General features: G+C 42.3%; 1 protein-coding gene across 2 annotated transcripts in view; it reads right to left on the reverse strand.

The window, feature by feature from the left end:
- Nucleotides 1-22,122, reverse strand: part of ITGA9 (integrin subunit alpha 9) — a 226,490-nt gene that overhangs the window by 169,556 nt on the left and 34,812 nt on the right. For both annotated transcript variants that reach the window (XM_051611862.1, XM_051611861.1), the window contains exons 10-15: nucleotides 20,279-20,384; nucleotides 18,735-18,829; nucleotides 15,774-15,864; nucleotides 15,415-15,460; nucleotides 12,288-12,442; nucleotides 2,995-3,155 (exon numbers count right to left, since the gene is read on the reverse strand). In XM_051611862.1, coding sequence (XP_051467822.1) covers nucleotides 2,995-3,155; nucleotides 12,288-12,442; nucleotides 15,415-15,460; nucleotides 15,774-15,864; nucleotides 18,735-18,829; nucleotides 20,279-20,384 — 654 coding nt within the window. The remainder of the gene's footprint in view (nucleotides 1-2,994; nucleotides 3,156-12,287; nucleotides 12,443-15,414; nucleotides 15,461-15,773; nucleotides 15,865-18,734; nucleotides 18,830-20,278; nucleotides 20,385-22,122) is intronic.

Consider the following 22,122-nt stretch of genomic DNA (forward strand, 5'->3'; position numbering starts at 1 on the left):
AAAATGAATGCAACTTTTGCAGATGACAGCTGAGGCACTGCAAGTATTGGAAAAATTGTCCAGGTATACTAAAGAATTAAGGTTTCTAAGGTTTCAAGCAGGTTCCAGTGGAGAGCAGAGCAGGAGGTAGGGGGGAATAAAGAAAAAGAATAAGAAAACTGCATCTTTCCTCAGATGCAGTACACAACTACACAAAGCATTTTCAAGTCCCAAAGTATTTCCATTTCTTTCCCTGTTCTCAACCAGAAAAATACATTTTCTCATAAATTACCATAATTCTAGTAATTTGAAATATAATGCAGTAGCCTGCATTGCACAAGATCAAGTTTTGAGCTGCAGGTATACTACAGACCTTCTGAGATCCTTTTTCTCAGTCATGCTTTTAGGAGGAAAGACTTTAATATTCAAATTCATCAGCAGCAATAAGAACAGTAGCTCCTGTCCTGAGAGGGGACCACAAATAGAAAAGGAGTCAAGCTCAAAATGTTGATACTTATCAACTGCAAAACAATTTCATTATCTCTGTCAGTTTCTTTGCAACCTGAAACTTTTTCAGTGCTCAGTTTCATTTGGGTCTCTTGAGACCAAATCTGTCAGAAAAAAACTGCAGCAAGCTTGTATATATTTAGTTTTAACATGACTTTTCTCAGTCCTTTTGGCTTATGTCTCCAACATAGTACAACTTGTCGGTAAGACAACGTGATCCAGCAAGACCTGCCACAGGCTTTCATTTAACAAATGTAGCCTACAGAGCTCTGCTGTGAACCTTGTTTACCTAGTAGGGTTTTAGGGTTTGCCAAGCTAAAACATGAGGTCACGCTTAAGTCCAAACAGCTTCTCTATCCTCGATCACAGGCAGTCCAGAACTGATGTATTCATGTTACCACATAAATCTATTTGTCACCAGGGATTCAAATGAACAATGAAGTGCACAGATTAAGGATCCAACTACAAACAACCCAATGTGCCATGGAGGTGAATTCCTCAGGCATACAGTAAAAATAAAGGTAAAGGGGCAAGCATAAGTGAAATACTTAATAGATTTTAAGCCCACATCTTTTATCACCCATTCCATCACAAAACTATGCAATCAAGATTGCCGGTAGGAGTTTGGGGTGTTTTTCTGTTTTTCAGGGGGTTTGTTTTTGTTTAACTAGCTGTTACCTAAGGATAGCAGTGAAAGATCATGACCCCATTTCCACTCCTCCAGAGTCTGCAGGGCTCTCTTTGATGTTTCTAATGCCATGTAGCCTTGTGGATCATATCACCTTTCCCATGAAAGCACAGGGATTATCTTCCCCCACTATTTTGCATTCTCCCTTACACGAACCAATGACACTTCCTGCTATTCTTCCAACTGTGAAAAATAGCTGCTTGTATCATATATAAAGTCAGCAGCCTTGTTTGTTAACCAGCTGCTTTGCTTTAAGTTGTTGGTAATTTTAAACATGTTGAAATCTTTCTCCTGCCTATAAGTTAAATTTCCCAGGAATTCTCCAGAAAAATAGTTCTTCCCTTTGCATTCCCAACATCAACTAGACAGGCTACAATAAATAAAATAGTTTCCTGGACATTTGTAGTCCTTTAACAAATGCTGTGGAGTACCCAAAACCTACAAGACTAGTGTGAAAAATCATTACTGGGTTAGATAGAAAGGGACATGCTCCTTTTCATCGGATCTCAAGACATTAAAGCCTAATCAGATGTGTTCATTTGAGAAAGACCAGAATTAGTAAACTCACCACCACGTTTTCTAAGTAATGGTAATCTCATATGTCTACATTTGTTTTCATGAGCTTTTCCACAACTGGAAGTATAGGTGGTTTCAAAGACAAACAAACAAACAAACAAAACCACAGAAGACATCTAGTCTCTTCCCAGAGACCATCTAGTCTCTTCCCAGAGACCAACACAACTTAACAGGACAGCATTTCCTCCTTGATGGTCCCTTTATTTGTTTTATTTTCTCTCAACAGCCACACACAAAGTGTTGATAAAGCCAAAGGATGAATTTTATCTCCCATTCTCACAGTTTTTAGGTACAAAGAAGCTTCCTGGAAAAGTTTATACAGTTAGGGATGTCTGGGCCTGCTAGATTCTCAAAACAAGAGAGTGCCAAGCAATACCCACTGAATTTAGATCATACTATGGGAATATGTCCCTCAGTAAGGAAGATACACAACTCAGCCACACAACCATATTGCCTCAAACTGCCCTCTAGACTGGTAATCCAGGTTAGTGCTGGTGAGACATACACAGTTTAAAACATAAATCTTCTTCCCATAAAATGTTTAAATCCATTCTATACATTTCTCAGCTGAGATGAAAACTATTATGCTCACTTTACAAACAAGAATGGCCCTTTTGCCAAGATAAAATAACTACAGTCCTAGCAGACCCTGGATGAAGAGCTTATCACAGGAAGAACAGACCCTCTCTCTGTCCTAGCAAGTCTGGAAAGCACTTTCTGTATCCCCAGGACCATGACACATGTGAAATTAAGTTACCCCACTGCTATTTTTTAACTCTGATGAAATCCAGATTGCTCTTCAAACTCCAGCGTCCAACTGCTTCAGGATGGACCCCATGTTATCTTGCCATTCCCACGTGGATTGCATCACCAGCCCCTTGTGCCGTCAGACCTTACACAAAACTAAACACACTAAACCTGCTGCTCCTGCCAAAACAAAACTTCACCTCCCTATTTTGAGTACAACAAGTGTAGCAACAATCCAAGGAAAAGAAGAAAGAAGCCCCTTAACGAATGTGCCTGATCAAAAGTAAATAAAATACACATTCCTGGCACCAGGTCTTGAAGGCTCAATGGTGCTCAGACTGACAAATTATGCCAAGGAAGAAGTCACCTGTCAAGAAAATAATGACCATCTGAAGCCAAACAGAATCATTTTAATTGGTTGAGTATAAAAAATTAAAAAAAAAAAAAAAGTAGAATTGCAGTGAGACCAACATAAGTAAGGACAGGAATGAACTGACCTTGACATAGGCTAAGTAATGCTCGCATTTTTCCTGCTTGTATGACAGTTGTAACTTCTCTGTGATCTGCCCCACAGTCTCTCCAGAAGTCACAAAGTAAACTCTGGGTTGCTGGCTCTTTTCCTTCTTTGCCACATCAGCAGTCAAGTTATAATTCAAACCTGTTTTAAAAAGGAAGAAGAAGAAAGCAAAGGATGTCAGTGAACAATAGCTATTTTTTAGCCACTTATCAATAGATCCTGTTGCCCCCAGGACATGCGTGCTTGAAGAAAGGTCAGCCCTTTGCCAGCCCTCAATCACCAAGTTTCCTGTTGCTGCACGAAATCAAATCCAATTACTGATGTTCTCGCAGGTTTTGTGTCACTACGTTCCCCAGCCCATCCTTTCCCGTAGGAAATGATGTGTAAAAATACACACACTTAATTAAAAAAAAAAAAAAGAAACAAGAGATGCTTAAACTAAGTTGCTAACAGAAAAAGCAAAACCACAACACAAATAACAACAGCAGCCTCCTCGTTTGTTTTCCTTCTAGAACAGCACAAACCATGTAAATGTCAACCAGGATGTGGGATTTCCTGACTAGTTACTTTTGTTGATTTGCAGTCATTTTAGCCTTTAGACATTAACTAGAGGTCAATGCCTTGCATTCAGTATTTCCCTCTTAGATGTTACACAACCCTGATGGATTATAGAAGATGTACCCAGAGACTAATGAGCTATTTCTCTGTAAATCTTGTTTCCTGCTGTTCTAAAGGATAGGCAGTTTAACACAATCAGTTAGTTTGTGACTGGATGTATCTGAGACCAAAAGAAAACTTGTTTATTACCTGAAGTAGCTGTACAATGATTGAATAATCCAAGCTGCCTATACCTTTCTTTTTTGGTAAAAGCAACATCAGGAGCAATGCAACTGCAACAGAAGCATGAACACTTGTTCTGCTTCTGCCTCCAAACAACAGAAACAACGGCTGGTTAGATCCTCCATCACAGATCACAGCCTGTATGGATTTCAGCTGTTATCAAGGCAATAAAGGGATTAACATGAGATTGGTTCACTATAAATGGCTTAAGTAGTTGATCTTCATAAACAACAGCCAGTACCAGCTCCTGTGCTGATTTGTTACATATGTAGGATGCTTGTCAAATTATTGCTTTGGCTTTTCTTTATGTTATAAGTCCTAAATGATTGATGCCAGATAATATGCTCCCCATACACGTAAATTTCTTTTTAAGCCTGAATTTTATAAACAATCAATGTAAATGTGACACATTTTTGGACTGAGGTCTTACCAAATTTCAGAATGGGGTCTTTGCTGAGTTTTGCTGTGGTTTTATTTGGTTTTGTGATGGTGAGGTTTTTTTAATCAATTAAAATCTTAATCTTTCTAGTAAGACTGCTGCCCCCAGCTCCAATAATTTCTCCATCAAAATTTCACTACTTTGAAGCACATATTTAATGATACTGTAAAACTTGGTGCAAAAGTTTCTGTGAACATGCACAATTCATATAATTCAAACTGGCCTCACTTCCATTTGCAGTTTCTTGCAATCTGATGAAAAGGTCACTCACAAGTTAATGGAGAGCAAGTAGAGACATACCCTATGTAGTAAGAAAAGCCACTGCTGAGGAATCAGACTAACTACCATCACAAAGCTGCACCTGAACTTTTTTTTGCTTGCTTTTGGCTGAATAACTTGCTTAGAAGGATAATGCCTTGAATGTGTTTCAAACTCTAACAAGCTCAGCATCAAAAACTCTCCTTGAAATGGTGTTTGCTCAGTCCCACTGAAGAGCACCACCTAAACAGAAACACAGAACTGAGCCTGTTTAAAATCCCAGCAGCCTCCTTAACATTTATTTTTCTTTTTTAAAGTGTGCACATCCCACGTCCAGTTGTCTCCCTTCTGCTTTCAAGATCTCAAATGCATTCACCCATGCTGAGATCTTCACTGGCGTCCCAAGAACAAAGATAAGAAAACCTACTAGCAAACCCAGGCCCTGCAGGGGCAGAGGCAAAAAGCTTTGTGGGGAAACATGACCCTCTTCAAAAGAGGAGCACCAAAGGGAGCCAGGGCTGCAGAGCTTGCAGGGGCCCCTGGGGAGGCTCGGAGGCTCTCTGAAGGAAGCACAGAGTATTACTGACACTGAACAATTGCTTGCTACAGGCATTGAGATGCATCCCAATGCAAGCCCTGTACCAGGCCTCCACACAAAATGTTCCCAGCTACTGTCTCTCTGAAACAGCAGTGGATGTTTTCAATCAAGCAGCATAGTTCCCATCCTCCCAGCCGCCTCCCCTTTATTTTGACAACTTGTTTCTATGTTATATCCAATGATGTCACATCAGTGGAAAAACTGAAATATCATGAGTAAGGTGTTTTGTTTTTTTTCCTCAGCTTCATTGCTTCCAGCATTGCAACCAGCACGGGGAGATAACTGGCCAAACTTAGCACTGCTGCTGGTGTAAGTTCCTCCTGCTCACTCTAGTAGGAGATCCAGAGGCAAGTTTTCACTAGCAAATTAACTCTTGCAGGTAATGCCTTCAAATATTTGTCCAGCAGCTTTAAGCACGTCTGGTTAGAAATGTTTCTGGGGATCTGCCCATCCAACTTCACACAATCAAAATAAAACTCTGGCGTGGATTTGATGAGCTGAAATGAAGGGCCTGATTTTCCTAATGACTACACCTTTTCCGTAACTAACGGTTGATACTTAAAGGCCTCAATAACAGCACCCTCTGAGAAATTTTTGGTCATGTCTGCAAGACGAACAGATGAGTTACTCCAGCCAATAACAGATGCACCAAGTAAATGGCAGCAGGTATTTTATAATGGATTTTCCTCCTAAGTGACACATACAATGCAACAGCTGTCCCCTCACAGGGCTGAGAGCAGCCCTGAAGCAGAGAGGAGTGAGGAGGGATTGAAACTGAGCAGTGGTATCCCATGAACTAAAAAAGGAATCAAAGCTGGCTGTTCTAATGGGGGAGTTACCCAGTTCATCCCTTTGTCACCCACTGAAATGATGCTAGAGCACACAAAAAGGAGACGGCAAAATGATCAGCACGAATAAGCACATCCATAAGCGCTTGTTTAACTACTAGCTATAGTACTGATCCATGGGGCATGAGGGAGGTGCTAATTGGGGAAAATTAAGAACTTACTTACTAAGTAATTTTTTTAATCCATTGGAAAAGGAATTACTTCTCTACCAGTAATTACAATAAAATTATTCATAAACTTTGCTTGCAAAGAAAATTCTTAAGTAACAAAAGCATTCAAAACAATTGCCTCACAAATGACAACACACACACAAAATTCCCCCCATCCTGTTCCAAAAAGCTTTCTTTTCCCCCTTACTTCAAACTTACAAAACCTTTTTCACAGTGTTGTCCCTAGCTTCCAAGGGGGAAGCCATCCTCACAGCTCCACGCATACACTGAACAACACATCCCTACAGCATCCCTGCTTCTGAGGCATTCAAAGGGTAGCACTGAGTCAGGCCTCCATCCAAACAGACTGTAAAAACAAGAGACAGACAGAAATAACTCTCCTGCACTCAACTACAGAAGGACCCAGATAAGAACAATGTTCACCTTCGTAAGGTTTTGGATCAGGCCTGTTTCTTCAGTCCTAGATGTCACCTACCTGGACTTGTGCAAAGTATTTGTCACTGTCCCTCATGACATCCTGGTCTATAAATTAGAAAGATATAGATTCAATGGATGGACCACTCGGTGGATAAGGAATTGGCTAGCTAGTCATGCTTACAAAGTAGTGGCCAACGGCTCAGTGTCCAAATGGAGACAAGTGACAAGCGGCATTCCTCAAGGGTCGGTACTGGGGTTGGTGCTATTTAACATCTTTGTTGATGAACACGGACAGTGGAATTGAGTGGACCCTCAAGAAGTTTGCTGACACCACCAAGCTGTGTGGTGAAGTCGACACGCTGGAGGGAGGGGTGCCATCCAGAGGTGGGCCCATGCAATTGTCATGAAGTTCAATAAGGCCAAGTGCAAGGTCCTGAACCTGGGTCACATAACTCCATGTTGGGCAGAGAATGGATTGGGAACAGCCATGAGAAGGACTTGGGGGTGTTGGCTGATGAAAACCTCAACATGATTCTCCCCCTTTACTCTGCTCTTGTGAGACCCCATCTAGACTATATTTTTCAGTTCTGGAGCTCCCAACACAAGATGGAAATGGAGCACTTGGAGTAAGTTCACAGGAGAGTCACAAAGATGACCAGAGAACTGGAGCTCTTCTCCTATGAATATAGTCCGAGAAAACTGGTGTTGTTCAGCCTGGAGAAGAGAAGGCTCCAGGGGGACCTTATTACAGCCTTCCAATACGTGAAGGGAGCCTATAAGAAATCTGAAGAGGGACTTTTCACAATGTCAGGTAGTGATAGGACAAGGGATAATGGCTTTAAACTGGACCAGGGTAGATTTAGACTAGACATTAGGAAGAAATTCTTTAGTGTGAGGGTGATGAGACATTGGAACAGGTAGCCCAGGGAGGTTGTGGATGCCCCATCCCTGGAAGTGTTTGAGGCCATGCTGGATGGGGCTTTGAGAAACTTGGTCAAGTAGGTGTCCCTGCCGATAGCAAGGGGGTTGGAACTAGATGATCTTTGAAGTGCTTTACAGCCCAAACCATTCTATGATTCTATATTCGAACACAGTGAAAATATCAACCCACTTATTACACCACACTAAACCTGTCTTTCAGGCAACAGTATTTGGGATGTGAGGACTACCCTAGAAATGGATCAACACACAAATAATGGACATCAGAAGTGAAGAGTACAGCAGAAAATTTGAAGCAGTTTCTAACACATCTGTCTGCCTGTAGCCAAATGCCTAAAACTATTCCTTTTCATTGCCACTAAAATTCATCTAATTCTCAAACTGGCACTGTTAAAATTGCTGTTATTATTGCAGAGGAGATTATCTAGACTGTGGGCAGAAGTTTGTTTCCATTCTCCTGCAGAGATGAATACAGTAACAGCGCTTGATGTACAGGGATGCCAGCAGCCTCTCCTTTCTTGTCTTGGTCACCCAGAAGTGCACAATTTGAACAGGCTGAAGCCTGCTCACCCAGGCTAGGAATAGCCTTTCTCTCATCCCTGCTGTTCCTGCAGATACAGAGACCCCAGGGGAAACAAAGCAATGGCCCCTCAAGTGAGGGAGGAACAGCCTGAGTGATATTCTGAGGTGAAAGCCTGAAAACTTAAAATGCCACATTTCTCACACATCAAAGATGTACCAGAGGCTGTCTCTGTCGGGGGTCATACGACTAGATGCTCAGCTTCCCAGCAAGCACGGAGGCAGAGTAAAGGGTCAGACAATGCCTGGCACAGAGTGCAGAGCACATGCTTCAATTGGGCATGGCTCTTTGCTCAAATAAAACCATTCCAGCAATAAATTCATACTTCTAAAGACCATAGTCTGCAAATAGTATCCACAAAATGGATGGGAATTATACTGTCATTGGCAGTATCAAGCAGTACCAATAAACACAGATCCTCAAATGGCTGTTATATGACCAGTAGTATTGCAACTACAACTAGGAAAAAAAAAATAAAGAAAAAAAGAAAAAGAGAGTGGGGAACGTTTATATGCATATGTGGAGCATGTTAGGTAAAGACAGCTTTCCTTCACATGCTAGTTAATGATATAACCATATACTCAAGTAAGCATTGAATACACACATTTGCCACAGAGGAATGCTGTCTGTATCTTCAGCTTGATTTTCTAAACATCATGTAGTAGGTGACCAACTGCAGCTGCCCAAAAGCAAGAGGAACCCCCAGCTGTCTAGAGCATCCACGCCGACAAGCCTTAGGGGAGCGGTGTTCCTGGTGAGCATTGTGTTCTCACTACCCAAATTAACAGACTGCCTCTGGACATCCAAAGTGGAGATGATCTCAACACTTCTAGCCAAGGAATTTTGACATAGCATTTTAACACCTCCATATGCCTTTCAGAGTATGAACTGGACAACAATGTACTCACAGGGATATTCTGTTTTTTTCCCCCACATTTAACAATGAGAAGAGGAACCATTGCAATATTTCCATTAATTGTTCCACCCTTTGTTAACTGATACTCTTCAACCACAATACAATTAAAATGGGCTGTTAGATTACAAACTGAAAGCTTATTTGCAACATTTTATCCAAATCATATCCCAAAGGGCTTTTATAAAGGCAGATAGTTCTGGCTGAAATGTTTTCAAGACAAATCACTTTGCTAGAAGCATTGTATAAAAGGACAATGGTTGGAAGTTTTATAATCATCTACTTAATAGCAAAAAAATTCATTGTAATGAGATGGATGTTACTCGCCAAAGAAGCTGCACATGTGCTTTCACCACAATAAATCATCTTGAGTACAGTTTGTATGACAACACAGAGGAATTCAGCTGGCTCTTAGAAGACATGATGAAGCAGGAAGACAGGTCTTTTGCAAGCAAGGGGAAAAAGTATTTAGACTGTGAAAAAAGGCAGCTCACTTCTCAGCCACAGGTCCAGAGTCTGGAGATTAAAGCAAATGAAAAATTTTAAACACTAACCCCAGAAATTCAGAAAATCCATTCCATGATTTTCAGAAAGGAATTAACACACCTGGAGCACTGGAAGATAAGTGTTTTCTTAAGTGACAGAGTAGCAAGCATTTGTCTGCTGAGATTCATCATTTACAAGGGAAGGAAAAAGTGCAAAATTGGAAACTGAAGTTTCACTTGCACCAGTATTTCAGAATCCAGAGGAATCCTAAATTTAGAAACTCCAATTTTTTGTGCTGTTGAGGCGACAAAGTGACAAGCTGCAGAGAGCAACTTCAATGAGCAGCTTGTAGTTGTCATTCCATCTGAATGACAGTTCCTCACCAGTCCCACTTGTAGAGATGCAGCACGCTGCAAGGCTGGGGTGTTTTCCCTGAGGAGCACACTGCAGTGTGTGCAGGTCGATGGGGCTGGGTGGGATCCAGCCAAGAGTCCTGAGGGAGACGGTGGGGGAGCTGGCTAAGCCTCTCTCCATCGTTTATCAACAATGCTGGTCAACAGAGAAGGCTCCAGATGACTGGACGTTGGCTAATGTGATGCCTATCTACAGGAAGGGCTGGAAGGAGGATTCAGGGAACTACAGGCCTGTCAGCCTGACCTTGGTAATGGGAAAGATCATGGACAGGCTCATCTTGAGTGAGCTCGCACGGAAAGTGCAGGGCAGCCAGGGGATCAGGGCCAGCCAGCATAGGTTTATGAAAGAGAAGTCTTGCTTGACCAACCTGATCTCTTTCTATGACTGTGTGACCCACCTTTTGAATGAGGGAAAGGCTCTGGATGTTGTCTACCTGGACTTTGGTAAGGCCTTTGACACGGTCTCAAACTTCTGGAGAATCTGGCCAATCATGGCATAGACAAGTGTACTCTTCACTGGGTAAAAAAGTGGCTGGATGACCAGACTAAGAAAGTTGTGCTAAATGGGGTCAAATCTAGTTGGTGGCAGGTCACCAGTGGTGTCCCTCACGGTGTTCAGTTTTGGGGCCAGTCTTGTTCAGTATCTTTATCAATTATCTGGATGAGGGGATTGAGTGCACCCTCATTACGTTTGCAGATGACACCAAATTGGGTGGGAGTGTTGATCTGCTTGAAGGTAGGAAGGCTCTGCAGAGGGACCTGGACAGGCTGGATTGATGGGCTGAGGCCAGTTGTGTGAGGTTCAATAAGGCCAAGTTGCAGGTCCTGCATTTTGGTCACAAGCCCAAGCAACACTACAGACTTGGGGAAGAGTGGCTGGAAAGCTGCCCAGCAGAAAAGGACCTGGGGGTGATGGTTGACAGCCAGATGAACATGAGCCAGCAGTGTGCCCAGGTGGCCACAAAGGCCAATAGCATCAGTAACAGTGTGGCCAGCAGGAGAAGGAAGGTGATCATGTGCCTCTACTCAGCATTGGTGAGGTCGTAGCTTGAGTCTGCATTCAGTTCTGGTCCTCTCACTACAGGAAGGACATTGAGGTGCTGGAGTGTGTCCAGAGGAGAGCTACCAAGCTTGTGAAGGCTCTAGAGAATAAGTCATAGAAGGAGCATCTGAGGGAACTGGGGATGTTTAGTTTGAAGAAGAGGAGGCTGAGGGGAGACCTCATTCCCCTCTACGACTGCCTGAAAGTAGGTGTAGGGAGGTGTTGGCCTCTTCTCCCAAGTGAATAACAACAGGACCAGAGGAAATGGCCTGAAGTTGCAGCAGGGGAGGTTTAGATTGGATATGAGGAAGAATTTCTTCACTGAAAGGGTGGTCAGGCACTGGAACAGCCTGCCCAGGGAGATGGTTGAGTCACCATCCTTGGAGGTTTTAAGAAACATGTAGATGCGGCACTTCAGGGCAAGCTCTAGTGGCCAAGGTTGTGGAGTTTTTTGTGGGTGTTTTTTGGTGGAATGTGGTTGTTTGTGTTTGTTTGGGGCTTTTTTATGTTGATGGTTGGACTCAGTGATCTCAGAAGTCCTTTCCAACCATGTTGATTCTGTGATTCTGCAAGTCCTCTGTCATTCCTAAACCATGGTGAAGGTAAAAACATAATGGCTGAACTAGGTAAACCCAGATTTTACAATCTTTAGAAATGCTTTATCTATCCCATATGACATCACACATTATTTAAAGACTTGTAAACATCAGGATGTAAAACACATGAGTAATATTTTAATGCAGCCAAGGTGCAATTACAATTACACACCTTAAACAATTCCAGTCATCCAAGAAACTCCCTGTTTTACAGAGACTAACTAACCTGGAAGATATTCTTGCCATGAGTAAAATACTGAGCTATTGATAATCATTTTACAGACAGGTAAACGGATGCACAGAATAGGATTTGCTCCTGTCTGGTAAGAGTCCAGATTAATAATGCTCTGTTTCAAGATCCCCTTGTAGACTTTCCAAAAGTATTAATCTGGAGCAAGATAGCACTGATGGAGGATATGGATACAGAAATGTGTTGTCAAGAGGTAAACAGGGAATATGAACTCACAAAACATCAGTGGCTCCTGTGTTCTCTTGTCCTTGCAGTAAGCCCAAGGACACACTTCCCTCCTTTCACTGAGGAAGAACCTGCCCCAGCGTTACATATGCCTCATCAGAAGGCAAAAACATGCCCAAGAAAGATTCCAGAGAGACTTCAACTTTCTGGAACCATATAGCCCTTCTCACCTTGAAACAACTCATTTGACATAGAAGCTCTTTTACTGACTCCAAAGGGAGCCTTCGACTCCAGGTCAACCTGCTAGCAGGTACCTTACCTATTTCTCCAGGCACACGCTTGCCACTGAAGCGAAAGCAGGCTGTGACATTGAGGCAGTTCACCAGCTGCAAGCTGTCATGGCACTGAGGAGCTGTGATATTTATGGACGCAGGCAGGAAAATGGAGATGTCCATGGTAATGACTGGTCTGGATCTGGAGATCAACAGAGAAGCGGAATTGAGAGATCTTTCAGAGGAAAGTTTCTCAGCCAAAGGAAAATGAAGTAAATTTGGTTAACCGCACAATTTCAAGCAGACATGAAAAACGGGAGAGTGCTTTTGAACTGTAAGATAAAATACCACTTGACCTAGCTGACAAGGACTACAAGTTTCTGAATGAAAACCACTGCATCAGCTTGAAGTTCAGTGCTCAGAAACAGACTGCAGGCAGGCAGTATCAGTATTATATACTGATAGTATATAATAAACATCATCACCAGCTGAAGTTGCATAAACCCTTCCCAGTGGCCGAGGAGGATAACAAAAACAGCACATAGGCAACCAAGGACAACAAGCTTATGCAAGTGAGACTGCTTGCTAAGTGGCCTGGATGGTCAGGAACAGGTATGCAGAGACCTTAGTTTCCAGAAAATGGTCCACGGTCAAACGTCTGCCCTGAAAATAGAGGCAGAAGCACAGAGGTAGAAGATGGATTCATACATAACAGACACTACATTTATGTTTTTTAGAGGAGGGAACATTTTGCTGATTTCCTCCTGGTGAGTGGTAAGGATTCAATATCATTTCACACCACTCCATTCTGTTTCAGGAGTTAACCTTGTATACTGTACCTGAAAGCTTTCCAGTCTGCAACTCCAATAACCATGAGGTTATTGCTACAACTATTCCTGGCTGAAGAAGACCTCCACGAGAATGGTAGAGGAAGCTGAGCACCACAAGGGTCCAGGTGGATCTCCACTCTCACACAAACACAGAAGTTCCACCAGCTTGTTTGAGAAAAGCAGCCCAGAAGCCCAGGCTCTCCTGAGCCGTCCCCAGCACAGCACTTCAGCCCAAAAATTCACCGAGTGTTATTCTTCCAAAACCAACTCCAGTAATTAAAAAAAAAGGTGCAGCAACCAGCAGATTCACTTCTAAGGTAGTCCCAGCAGCTGTCCAAGGCCAGACCATGTAAGCAAATCACTTCAGGACTGTCACAGCACAAGCCACTTAATTTAGAGGTAGGGGGAAATGGAGGAGAAGAGAATAGGGACTGTGGTTACACCTAATTCATATCGACTGGAACAAGACTCACTTCAATCTCTGAGACAGCTTCTCAGATTCTTACCACAGCCTGAAATAACAGTGCAAGTTTGCCTTGTGAGATGGAGGATGAAGATAAAGGCTAACCCTAGAAATACATACAGTAATAGGAGGGGAAGGAGAAAGGAGGAAAAAGATTAAGCTTCCTAGGATCATTTCACACCTTGGAAAAAACCTCTTACCAAATGCTTGACAAAACAGAAAAGAGTAATTGCTGTAATTGATCTAGAAAAATATCTCTCTCAGAAAAAAAAATAAAATCTTTATCTAGCCATGAAGCACCGTGTCTTTTTTTCCTTAACATTAGCTCACTCGGTTATGCACTGGGGAAAAAAAAAAACAAAATGCATCTGTCAAGTGGCCATACACACACGCGAGCAATACAACAACGACAATCCGCTCCAAGTCACCGCGGCTTCCACCAAAGCCTTTAATATCACTTGGCAAAACATTTGTTAGTTTTGGCCAAAGGACTTGACAAAGGCTGCTGGAGGGGTGAGGAAAAAAAAAAAAAGAAAAGCTGATTTCTTTATCCTAAGCTGAATCTAAACAGCAAGAGTGACATGCTCTAAATCGGCAGTAGCACCAATTAAGCAGGCTGCCCACAAAGCCAGTCAGTAATGTGCTAAAGTCCTCCAGAATGCACAGGCAGTGGCTGAAGGTGTGGACAGAGGTCACCATGCTGTTGTGATGAATGCCGCTTTAAACTTCACAGCAAGCCTTTCAGGTTGCCATTTCCTCCCCTGTGTGCAACCACAATGCAGGAGAAAAATGCACAGTTATTTTTTTCTAGTGGTTTCAGAGCTGTGGGGCTGTGAGATCCCACCTGGAACACAGCACACCTTTTCACACAAGCAGCAAATGTCTTCCTCTGCGTGCATGATGAAAGAAGAGAAAACTCTTCAGAAGACGACTACTTGCCACACTGATCATCAAGTGCTTTTCTTGCCCCCTCTACTTTTTTTGTTTTGTTTTGTTTAATTGTTTCAAATGGAAACAGAGCCAAGTTTTTCCTGCCTTGAACAGGAAGCAGGCTGGCACATCTGTTCTGCAGCTCCAGAATTTGTCTTGCCAGTCTCACCACATCCCTGTACCTTCCATTAACATGCAGGAGTCTCTAGTGACTTCTAATGACATCTAGGTATTGACAGGATTTTTCTATTAAATATTAACGAGTGTAACAGCGGAGCTGCAGCCAAAATTCATACTTCACATTCTCTTCCACAGGCCTGTGCATCTCAGCCCTGCTCCTACTCTAACTCTCCAACTCCATAATTTGGTGAACCAAGCTGTCACACCTCTCTCCATCAGATGAAACAAGCAATTGCACTTAACTAATACACTCAAAAGAGCAGCCCAAATCCTGTATGCATTGCAAACGTCTCCGCATTTCATTTCCCTGAAGACTCTTATTTCATTCTGCGTTCCATTATAACTTGCAAAATTACATCCCAGCATCACACGCAGCTGGCTTTTTGCTCCACTGTGTTCCCTTAAATCATGATTTATTTACTTTATGCAAATGCAAGAATAATAAAAAAGCCTTCTCACAAATTCAGAGCAACCTTTCTAAAAAGGCACTGAGATGCAACACATCTCCTTCCGGCTCCTAACCCTTTATTTTCTTCATAGCCCTGGGAGTGCCACGTATTGTCGTACCTCGCTACGCCGTTCAAATTAGATCGTGCATTCTTTGACACCATGCATGTCTAAGGTTCTGTTTAAAAAGTAATCTAGCTTGCTTTTTCTGAACACAATGAACTAGGGAGAAAATTGGAGTGGTGGAGGACTTAGATATAAGGTGTAAACAGAAAACAGACATAAAAAGAAGGCAACAGCAGATGACAAAGACTTTGAGCTCACCTTAGAAGAACCACGTTGTCTGACAAGAAGGCTCCAACAGTCATATCTGAAATTTTTGTAACATTGAGACAGTTAAAAAGGAGGCACAGAATTCAGTTCTTTCAAGTCAGCTGGTAAATTACAGAGCATATATTTTTTTTAAAGGCATTTTTCTGACTTAAATCAGCCAGTTGCTCCCTTCAAATATCTTTGCTTCTTATTGGGAGCTTCAAATAATGGAGAGGAAAGAGAAGAAAATGCTCAGCTTTGTCGGCCTCCTGCAATGACAGGAACCAGCAACCTGGAAACAACCAGCTCTGTTGTTTGCTCAGCCTGCTGCTGTGTTTCCCAGTGTTCTCTCTGCCAGAGACTGGACATACCTGGATAACCATTGCCATCCATATCAACTCCCCCTGATATGGACTGGCCGAACATCCGCAGCATTGGGTTTATGGTTTTCCCAGACAGTTTCTGAAGAGGAAAATACACAAGTGAAATCAGTCAGTAACACACACACACAAAAAAAAACCAAACCAAAACTCAAAAAAAACCTCCAAAAAAACCTTCAAGACCGATTTTCATGGTCACCAGGGCTCTTTTCCATGGGAGTGCCACACATCTGCAGGCTAGCACTTCACCCACGCAGCCCTGAGCAGGAAGGCTGCTGACTGCAGGAAGCCCTTCTGCTCTGGACTAGGAGGAGGCCAGTGTTGACTTGGACTGAAAAACACACCTGCACTACAACCCTCATTCAGAACCCAGAAAAATAAAGAATACATCAAACAGATTTCTTGGAGGGGGATGGGAGTGGAAATTTAACTGCACCCTAGAGATTTTATCTTTTTTTTTTTTCCCTGCAGTACCTTCAGTATTGTATATCAAAGTTTCAAGTGGCACCTTAACAAAATTAGTGATTAACTGAAACAGAAAATCCTGCACAACTATTCCTTTTTACAAAGTTTGCCAGCATACTCAAAGTCAAAATGATTAATTTTCATCCCACTTGGAAATTCTGGTTTCCATCAGCTATTACGCAGTATTTTGTGTCAGTCTGGAAGCTGTATCTCATTTCTGCCTCCCCAGTGCAAAGATTAATCAACTTCTAACATAGTTTCTTTTTTTTTTTTTAATTACTAACACAAAAACTTTCTCTAAAAGGTTTCAATTGTAAATGCCTTTGTCTGAAGCAAATTAATACATCAAAATCTCATTTTCTAAGAAGGCAATCAGATGTCTCCCAGCTCTCATTCATTATGTTGGGCCACCAATGCGAGACCTGAACTCAAACCCACATCTGACTGCAGAAGTTAAAGACAGAGGAAACCTATCCCACAAAGTAATTTTGAGGCTGTTGGTGTGCTTCACAGCTTGTGACATGTGACCAGCTTTTCCTGGCTCTCCCATAAAAGGACATAATATTGGACAAAAGGTCAGACAGGAAATTCATGGAAAAAAAGACAAGTTGAGAGGAAGAAAGATATCCTGCAGTCCTGACAGCCAGTTTAAAGGAAAACCAGTGCTCTGCTGTGTACAGATCTTCTTTTCCTACTCATGGGCAGATAAGATTAAGAGAATTGGAAGTAACTTCCTCTCAGCATTACACTTGCATGACATTTTTGGGGGTCCCAGTTTGGGTGGTAAATCTTGCCTGCAAACATCCCAGCGGGACATCTGCAAACTATTAGAGACTAGAAGGCAGAGGTACAACACTGCTCTGCTTTCAAGTGCCATGAATGAGAATAGCAGGCCACAAAGCCAATTAAGCCGCTTCTACTCATAGCCTTTACTAAAACTGCTAAAGGGACTTGAGGGAACAACACTGACCAGCAATTTAAATGAAGAAAAGGTGTGTGGGGGAAGCTAACAAAATGGAAAGGATGAAAACATATACCTGCAGCCCCCCCACCTCAGCTTATTTAAAAAAGGAAAACCAGGGCATGAAGTTACCTCAGGGGTATAGTAATAGGATACAAGAAGTCTTTAACCTCTGGGTTCAAAGCTAGGGCAGGTAGGTAAGGAGCTGAAGTTGTTACACAGCTCTCTTGGTTGCACACTGGAGAAGAACTGATGGTGTGCATGGTGAACTCCAGTAGACACTGGGAAATAGCACAGACATTGCCTGAAAGTGGTGCCCCCTTGGCTGCCTTGGGACACAAGGCAATGATGGAATGTTACCCTCTTCAGCTGGGATTTGACCAGGTGCAGAGGCATACACCACATCTGATGTCCTTGCTCCAGTGGGGAGGGAGATATTGTAAGCAGGAGGTTTTGCATCCCACCCTGATGATCTGGCATCTTCCAAAAATGTAAAATTTTCCCATGAATGACAAAAACCCCACAGTATTTCTATCCTTTGCAGCAACAGTTGGAAAGCTCCAGGCTTCTCAACAGCCAAAGAACCTCCCAGCCAGTGGTTCTCAGCAAGAAACGGGCAGAATCCTCCACATGCCACACAATAGCATGTTTCAGAAGTATCCACATAGAGTCATTTAACTTTCTTTTTTCTAAAAAGCAGTGCATGGCATATACATGGCAAAAGGGAGAAGGGCTAAACTTCTATGGTCTGTTAGAAGAGTCTCCAAAATAACCACTAACCTCTTTAATTCTACTTAAATTGATTTACTGTGAAGAATCCCACCCAGCAACAAAACAAAACAACCACAACTTCAAACACTCGGAGCGAGGGAGGGAACACTCTGGCTCTCTGAAAAAAAGAAATGTGCTAGACAGAGACTAGGGGACACATGTTGGGCAGCATGAGCGTAAATTTATCTTCTCTACTGCCTGGCTACAGTAGCTAAATTGCACTGTGTCATCTTTGTACAAGATGCTATAGCATATCCCAGCTGATAAGGCTTCATAAATAATGGACAGGGAAATGGCACCCAAGAACAGCCTTGTGATTCATTGCCACACGCCAAGGAGAGAGCCAACAAGATGGTTAAAGAGGCTTCTGCAGGGCACAAAAGAAAACTTAGTACCTCTTCCTTCTTACTAAGCCTGCTTCTGCAGGAAGAAAGTGCAGCTTCCCAACTCCCCACTGGCCTCCTCGTAATGTATATGCTCAACTATGTTCCCTTAAATCATAATTGATTTACTTCATGCAAGTGTAAGAACAGCTGATAACTGTAACACAAGACAGTGAAAAATATGTCCTGACTAACAGAATTTTACCCTAGAGATAGGCAGGGACAAACTCTGGAAGAAGTCATCTTCAAACCAGGACTGAGAACCAGGGCAATGATGAGGCTACTTATTATGGGACCTCTCAGTATGGTTTATTTCTGCAGGCCCTGGAAAAATGATTTCAGAAAGGTATGGTAAATGATTGTGTCACATACCATAGAGTACTGAGGTACGATGCCATTGGCATCCCCATGGTAAATGTACACTGCTCCTATGTAGTTATCCTCCTTAGGTGCTCCAATGGCAACATCTGTAAAACAGTACAGATTACAAACATGTCACAATCCATTCCATTAATCCAACTTTTTCCCAATTTTAGAAGCCAGCTATCCATAGGAAAATAGCTCCCAACAAAGACGATCAGCATCTCATGTGAACCTGGTGAGAAGGAACTTGTTTGATTTAATGAAGAGCTCATATTAATATAAACTTAAAAAAAATAAATACAAATGTATATGAATTTGCACATGCATGTGGCTATGTTGTGCCTAATTAGAAACATGTGCTTGTTATGGAAATGTGTGTTTATTAACTAGCAACCATGCTCAAAAAGTTAATTTTAAATCCTTTCACATAAAAATCTCCAATCCAGGGGAATATCAGCTTTGTGAACCAAGACAGCATCAGCAGAACATTCATTGTAGCACTACATTCAGTTTGCTTGAGCATCCTAGGCTCCAAAATGAGGCTGGATACACTAAATGGATAGGCTGGAAAAATAAAAGGCTACTACAGGTGCACTTTTTGATCCAATTTAAGTGCAAAAGCCCGCAGAAGGAATGATCACACCTCCCATTCTCCTCCTCTGGTTGGATCTAGGGACTACACAGGTGCTAAAATTAACCTCTTTCCAATGGTTTCATACACAGGGAGTGATCCAACTCAGTCTGCAGTGTCTTCATCACCACAACTGACCCACAAGCAGCAGCAAAAACACCCAAATGCATGTCCAAGTGCAGAGGAACAGTATACGCACTATTTGTAAGGGCAACCTGCAGTGAGGTTGGGTTAGGCTTGATGGGATACTGCACCCTGAGAATCCTGGAAGAAATAAATCCAGGCTCACACTAAGTCAGCCTTTGCTTGAAAGTCCTTAATCTGTGTTGCCAGAAATCAGGACAGAAAAGGTGCCAGCATCAACACTTTGCTCTCACCAATTGCTATCACAGCACGTGGCCTCACACTGAGGGGCCTGTGAAAGGAGCAGGAATAGAATAAACCAAAGAAGATAAATCATTAGAGTACATTGTAACAGGAGTGAGAAGCTACTTCTTAATTACACTTCATTATGAGAAACACGATTATGTCAGCAAAACTGGAGACACGTGAAGACATAAGGAAATGGGAAAGAAGGAAAGTCAGACATAGGTTTTGTTTGGAGTGTGGGTATCTAAAGCTGTTTATAAACCTTACGGGGAAGAAGAAAATGCAACAGCAGGGAAAGCAAAGCAATGGTAATGAGATTGGGGTGCTAGTTGTGTGGATGTGGACTGAACCCGCATTAAGGACAATCACCCACAAAAGACTTTAGCAAACAAATCCTACGCAAGCACATTTATCCTTAGTGTGAGTGCAGGTACTGATCAGGTCCGGAGGAGTGATGGATGCCTTGCAGCACCCAGCCATGGGAGGAGACTTGCAGTGTCACCAGCCCCACTAGCATTTCCAGAGAAACAGCCCAGGAGGAAATCACACTGACCTGGGAAGCCATCATCATCAATGTCGCCGAGCGCAGCCATGCTCTCTCCAAAATGTGCATTGTAGGCACTGTCACCATCCAGGACGAGCTGCTCTTCCAGCACTCCCTAGCAAGCAGGAAATAAAACAGAGTCAGGGAAATGGTGCAAGCCCTGCACAAGGCGAGCCTTCCCTGTGGGAGCTGCCACACGTGCTGTGGGAAGCACCTGGGGCAGGGCTGCAGCCTGACTCTTGCCCTCACTGCATACAGATCAGCTGGGTGCTAGAAATCTAATTTATTTGGATTTCTAACCTTCTTTTAGTTTTAAGGGTGGGGGGAAGAAGTGCATGAGTGATATAACTAAAATGCTAAATTAACTAAACGATAGCATGATGATGTAACTAAATACAGTCACAGGGCTTGGTGAGCTCCTGAAGGTTTCCAGATGCCTAAAATGCAACAGCCCAGAGCCTGCTCTATTGGCAGATTACATCCAGGGAGTGAAATCCTCAGTCCAGGCTTATTCAGCTAAACTCCAGTGAGTTAAGGAGAATTTTCCCCTAAGCAAAGAACATTTGAGCAATTCAATTTAAAAACTTTTTAAAGTATTGGACAGAAAGATTAAAGCAAAGTCCCCAGAAAGCCTTCTGAAATGAAGAATGAGGAAAGAGATTTAATGAAATGAAGAGACAGAGGAAAGTTGAGAATAAAGTAGCTTTGTACTCCTATGCCATGAGAAGCCTTATAAGGATCTGGTATTTCTTGCCCACCCACTTTCTGGTCAGATACATAAGCTTTAGTCTCTTGCAGTCTTCCCTCAAGGGAAAAGGAACATTTCCACAAGAAAACAACATTTAGTTATGCAATCCAGCTCTGTACCCACCTCAAGGGTTGTTTTGTTTTGGTTTTGCTTCCTTTGTGAATGAGAGTAAACTGCCCTCTGGAACATGTAATAAAATCTTTTCTTGGCTGCAGGGAGTTGCTGACTTTAAGAAAATCCCACATAATGAAATTGATGCACAACAGAGGGGAGACAGGCTGGCCTGTATATGCAACTTATGTCTTTGCAGTCTTCACAGGAAAGGACAAAATATAAGTGTATTAAATCTAGCATCACTATGCATGCTTGTATTAAAATGCAGTTTTCTCCAATCCACTGCAACAACCTCTTAAGCAATGGTGCTTGCAGAATTAGACAGGTTTTTAAATGACCAAACCCCGAAATAAACCCCACAAACCTGCAAGCCATTGCCACTGCAAAGAATTTTTGCTGCAAGTGTACAAGAAGCTCCTACTAGCTTCTTGACTGTTTTATAAAAGATAAAAATGAACCCTTGTATGCTCTCACTGTAAGCAGGAAATCCTACGTACTATCTCCCTGGCATTCTGGACCCTAACCTGAGGACCCAGCAGCAATACTGCAATATAAGAGGTGGGACAGCATGTGGATCAAACTGCAAAAGTAAAGCTTGTTTAAAGGATGAGTGATAATAGAAAATAAAATTACACCAAAATCTATTCTGAATTTTCACAAACACTGCCTATTGGACTTGTGGTAAATGTTAAGTCTAGCATAAACAAATCTTATACATTAAAGTTCACATAATACTGATGAAGCAAATCAGTTTTATTTTAGTCCTTAACAACTCTGACCTAAATATTCAATACATAATAATAGGTAAACAATAATCATCTTCCCATAAATACAACAAGAGAAATATCTTGTTTTGCCGACTCAAGAAAGTTTAGACTTTTCTTAGACTGCTGTCGGATCACATGAAATCCTACAGTACCAACTGATAAGACCTTTCCATTAAAGGCTAAACACGGGATATAATAAAAAGATACAGTGAATTCAATCTCTG

Source organism: Apus apus, chromosome 2 (assembly GCF_020740795.1).
Source record: "Apus apus isolate bApuApu2 chromosome 2, bApuApu2.pri.cur, whole genome shotgun sequence".
Classification (NCBI taxonomy): domain Eukaryota; kingdom Metazoa; phylum Chordata; class Aves; order Apodiformes; family Apodidae; genus Apus; species Apus apus.